At 47.7% G+C, this 5,234-nt stretch overlaps 1 protein-coding gene across 1 annotated transcript in view; it reads right to left on the bottom strand.

Moving 5' to 3' along the window:
* The window catches only part of LOC104510546 (COUP transcription factor 2), a 6,268-nt gene extending 1,044 nt beyond the window's left edge, over nt 1–5,224 (bottom strand). Inside the window, exons 1-2 of the mRNA XM_010152829.1 lie at nt 4,693–5,224; nt 2,325–2,852 (exon numbers count right to left, since the gene is read on the bottom strand). Of these exons, the coding sequence (XP_010151131.1) occupies nt 2,325–2,852; nt 4,693–5,122 (958 nt within the window). The 5' untranslated portion in view covers nt 5,123–5,224. The remainder of the gene's footprint in view (nt 1–2,324; nt 2,853–4,692) is intronic.
* Nucleotides 5,225–5,234: the final 10 nt, after the last annotated feature.

Here is a 5,234-nt window from a genome sequence, read left to right as displayed (position 1 = left end):
CTTTTTTTTTTTTTTTTTTTTTCCTCCCTCTTCTTCTTCTTTTTAAACCTAAAGGCCCTTACAAGAAGAAAACTCCCTGATAGGGTCTGGACATTTTTTTTTTTTTTTCCCTGATACGCTAAAATACAATAAGTTCCCTTTAAATCAGAGACGTCTGTGCTGAAAGAGCACAGGTTGTGACCTGACCTCCCTGTGGCTTTCCTAGGCACAGGGCTAACACATGCATATTCTGCGAGTCATTAGAACCCAGTTTTTTTTTTTTTCTCTTAAAAGAGGCTGCAGCAAACATTATATGCATCTACGTGCGTCTGCTTTACATCAGGGAGTGTTATTGGGGTGCTGCAGAAGCTGCATGCATCACCCTATTATTTTTTTTTTGTTGCATGCTATCTCCCCCAGAATCAGATAACAAGAAACGTTTATCTAGTTGGGAGGCAATTTACACGCCAGGCCTCACATTTTGAAAATAGCAATAAATTAAACAGTTACGACAGGATCGGACGATTGTTTTCACAGAAGGCTAAAAAAAAAAAAAAAAAGTGATTTGGGAGAAAAGGCAGGATTGGAAATAAACTCCTCGGTGTGGGTGTGAGCTGGCCAGGGGCTGGGGAGGGATGTGAGCGTGTGTGGGATCCTCGCCGAGCGTTTGAGCGAGGGTGAGGAAAACGCATCCTAGAAAATGATGGAAAAATAAAATAAGCACCCCACGTACACCCCTTCCCACTCGGGATCCCTGTCTCCTTGTGGCAAGATGCGCCCTGCTCATTGATCACCTTAGGACTTTAGCACGAGTAATTTGGGGGGGGGGAGGAGGAGGAAAAAAAAAAAAAAGAGAAGTTTTTTATGTGTAAAGCAATAATATATAAAAGGAAGTTTAGGTCATGACCCAGAACCTGGACAAAGTCCAGAAAATGACTTCGTTCCCCAGACCCCCTTTAACACAACAAGGAACGGATTGTGAGCCCTTCTTTTCCCACATAAACTACATTTTTTTCCTGTTTCCTGATATCAGGCTTTAAAAAACTCCGATGAGTAATTATTTTACAGGTCCTGCTTCCATTCATATGTTTATCGCGTGGCCACTTTCCCAAGCTTTCAAATGAGTTGCAGAAGAAACATATGTATTTTTAAACTTAATCCCCAAAACTTCCAGGGCTCCAGCACGTTGGGTTGCCGGTGCAGCCTTAAAGTTAGCAATCTGAGATAACGTATTGCACAAATTAGCGAGCAGATTTTTTTTTTTCATTAAAAAAAAAAAAATTTAGCCTCCAGAGTTAATATCAGGTTTATTACTCACCCAGGTTAAACTCTAGTGCAAGCTAATTAGATTTCACAACTCACTCAATTATTGCTTTATAACTCATGCACTATTTCTAGGCAGCAAAAGTTGACACATATTTCCCCCCCCCCCCCAGCTTTGATTATCTAAGAAACACCTCGAGGTCTTTTCCTCGGGAGAGGCACCGTTGTGCCACCCCGGAATTACACTGCGGAGCGGCAGCTTCAGTCTCCTCTTACTTTTTCATACTATCCCTGTCTACTTATGGTAATGATCTTTTCGCACCCGCTACTCGCTTTGGACTATGCAGTTCCTGCTGGGTACAAATGCAAACTTTTCCCCTTAGCTTAAATGACACAGAACTGCTCACTGCCACGTTCTGTTTAAACCAGAGACAGCTCTTTGGAAAGTTGATTTATTTTATTTTATGGGATGGCAGGGAACATATTTTAAACTCAGCTTTGCGCATTTAACTTTTTTTTTTTTTTAATTCAATTTTTAATCCTGCAGGGCTTTTTTCCCTTCCTGGCTGCCCATAAAATGATCCTCTTTTTAAAGTGGTTTCACTGATAGGACGACTTGTATTTAACAACATCAAACAGATTTTGCTGCTGTTCGGATGCGTGTCATTAAATGCAACAACCCAGAGCTATACTGTTAAATAAAATATTATTTTCAATGGGAAAAGCGCAGTCTCCCGTGGCAAATGGGTGCCTCTCCCCGAGCCCCTTCTTCTTCCGTCCCCAGCATTATTCAGCTAGGGTTGGGGTGTGTTTTGGTTGTCTTGGGTTTTTTTGGGGTGTGTGTATTTTATTTCCTTTTTTTTCTTTTTTTTTTAATTTTGCACTCCCTCAGAAGTGGGATGCTCACATCAGAGGCCCTGAAGGGCAGACCACAGGGCACCGTAAAAGGAAAGAGATCGCGCTGGTTCTCGAGGGGCAGGGAGCGGTGATGGGGTGCAGGCAGTAACACTTTCTACGAGCAAACAGTTCTGGGGGTGGGGGGCAGGGGAAGGAAAAAGGAAGAGCAAAGAAATGCTGCCTACCTGAGGTGAAGAGGACTATGGCCTTTAAACAGCTATATTCTGCAGAGTCGACATGCAACGCTTTCAGTTTTTCTACTTGCTCTTGGAAGATTCGTATGTGGTCCATAAAGGCGACCACTCGGTCAGCGGACATTGGCGAAGCGTGGAGGCCGGCAGCTGCCAGGAGCGGAGCTACGTGGAGGGGCATGGAGCACTGGGCAGCGTTGAGGACAAACAACTCGCTCCAGGTCAGCCTCAGAAGGGCCACCTGGTCTGTGATCTGGAGGTCTGGGAAGAAGGGGATATTCCTGGCCCACTCCACCGCGCTGAAGAGCATCCTAGCTGCCAGTTCACAAATGTTCTCGATGCCCATGATGTTGTTGGGTTGCATGCACTGACTGCCAAAGCGGGAGGTGGGGTAGGGCTCTGCTCTCAGAAGAAGGGAGATATATCCGGATAGGTAGGAATGGCAGTTGAGAGGGTCCCCGTTTGTCAAGGCGAACTGACCATGAGTTGGCTGTGTGGGTGGCATTCTGCCCCTCTGGACCGCTGCAGTAAATAAAGAAGAAACTACAGCTATTAATATCTGAATTGCGACCATCGGTTCCAATACAGCCTGCTTTGTGTGCTCCTGCGTGCGTGTGTGACACCGTACCAAGTCAGCTTAAGGGGGAACAGGCTTTTCCCCCCACTCCCCCCCACCCAACCAGAGTTCAGCCCGTACCCGCTTCCAAGGCTCCGCAGTTCCCGGGTCAAGCCAAAGCAACAATACGAGCCGAGCAATGCTGTCCGCTCGGCCAGGACTGCCTGCAGGAGCCCGAGAGCCTCACTTCCCCAAACACACCGCAATTCAGTTATTTCCCCCACCCCCCCACCCCTCCTCGGAGAGATGCAGGGTACGTCTTTGTGTGCCCGGGTATTTTTCTTCATTACACCTAAAACAGCTTATTGATTTGAGGCTGGGGGAGCAGGATGGGGAGGGAGGGCAAGGGGGAGAGGGAAGAAACACTTCACAATCCCCGGCGCTGGTCCCACACACGTTTCTCACCCACCAAATATATTGTTGCTGCTGTTGTTACACATTCCACCCCCCCTTCCCCTTAATACAAAAATATCAAAGGAGGCGAGATCACCCCGCAACATCCCCGGCAGGTCCCCCGGCGAGGCTGGGGGCATTATCCAAAGGCACCTTCCTCCGCTGCCCGTGGAAAGTGGGCCTTTCATTTTGTTAATAAATTTACACGGTGACAGCGAGAGAAAAAGGAGAGAGAAAAAGGGCTCAGAGGCAGAGCGACGGCAAGAAGGGAGAACGCCTAAAAACGTGCTTGATTTATATTTGTTATCGCACGTATGACAGGGTTAGTTACTCTTGCAGAAACACAAAGAGAGGAGCCCAGCAAGTCCCAAGCCCCCTAACCCTTAACCTAGATAGCGGCGTCCAGACACAGAGCACGCACTGGAAAACTGCAGGCTCACATTTCTCGTCTAATTTTATATCACAAAGACTCGACTTGCAGAGACCCGAGCACCCCACACTTACTTCTGGGTTACTCCTTCCCTCCACCCCCTTCCCCCCGGCCCTTCTACCCCCCTCCTGCCTCTCCCGGAGGGACAAGAAAATAGGAGGAAGAAGAGAAAAGTGAGATAATAACAATCAGGAAAGGCAGGCACACGGCAAAATATATATATATATACACACACGCGTGCGGATACGTGTGTGTGTGTATATATTTTTAAAGGAGGAAAAATCCGGATGGGAATCCACAGTGGAGTGCTGTGGAGCCTGGGTAGGGTGAGTCCCATTGTAATAGTAATTTGAACCGCCTGTGTAAAATTGCAATCTAAGGCAGAGTGCTGGAGGATATATATATATGTGTGTGTGCATCTCGTGAGGCTCCGTGTGTGTGTACACACAGGCACAGACACACACACACACACGCAGAGATGCTGGGGGACAGGGGGGTAAGGCTGAACATGCAGGAGGGAGCATGGAAGGAAAAGTAACCGGACGTCAGAATCATCATCATCTCGCTCCTAAGCAGCGTGAAACTAAAAATCCACTTCCAATAAACCTCCATCAGCAAAATCAAAACAAACACAAATCAATTACGAGTGTAGGAGAAAGCATGCAAGAGCCCCTGCCTCCCCTACCCACCCCCTTCAACACCTCTTTCTTTCCTTACGAGAAAGTTTCTGTCTGTTTATTAGGGGGGTGGGAGGGAGGGGAGGGGGTTGTGGGAGGAAAAGTTCTGGTTGGGTTTGGGGTTTGGGGAAAGAGGTTAAAAATAATAAGAATAATTAAAAAAAAAAAGAAAAAAGTTAAACAAAGCCAAAACCCAAAACGCAGCGAGTGAAAAAAAAAATTGCAAAACAAATGAAATCCCAATACCTTCCCGTCTCATGCCAACTTTGAGGCATTTTTTGAGGCGGCAGTACTGACACTGATTGCGGTGGTGCTGGTCAATGGGACAGTTCCTGTTGGCACGACAAGTGTAGCTGAGATTCCTCCTTACACTCCGCTTGAAGAAACTCTTGCAACCCTCGCAGGTAAACTGGCCATAATGTTTGCCACTAGACTTGTCCCCACAAACCACACATTCAATGTGCTGCTGCTGCTGCTGTTTGTCTCCTTGGTTCTGTTGGCTTGGCGGGTTGGTCTGGGCTGGCGTACTGGGGGGGCCCCCGGGCCCCGGGGTCTGTGGGGTGTGCGGGGCCCCGGCCGGAGGTCCCTGCACCGGCGGGGCTTGCGAAGGCTGCGTTCCCTGAGCTCCGGGCACATCGTCCTGGGGGTCTCGCCACGCACCGACTACCATTGCCATATCTATTGGACACCGTTGCCAAACTTCCTGTTCCCCCTTTATTTTCAAAGTTTGTTTGCTTTGCTTTTCAGATCAGCTTTGCAGCAGTCTTTTTTTTTTTTCCCCTCCCCTC

Source organism: Eurypyga helias, unplaced genomic scaffold (assembly GCF_000690775.1).
Source record: "Eurypyga helias isolate BGI_N326 unplaced genomic scaffold, ASM69077v1 scaffold31975, whole genome shotgun sequence".
NCBI classification, from domain to species: domain Eukaryota; kingdom Metazoa; phylum Chordata; class Aves; order Eurypygiformes; family Eurypygidae; genus Eurypyga; species Eurypyga helias.
The sequence above is the reverse complement of the archived record's forward strand: the minus strand, read 5'-3'. Positions and strand labels throughout refer to the sequence as shown.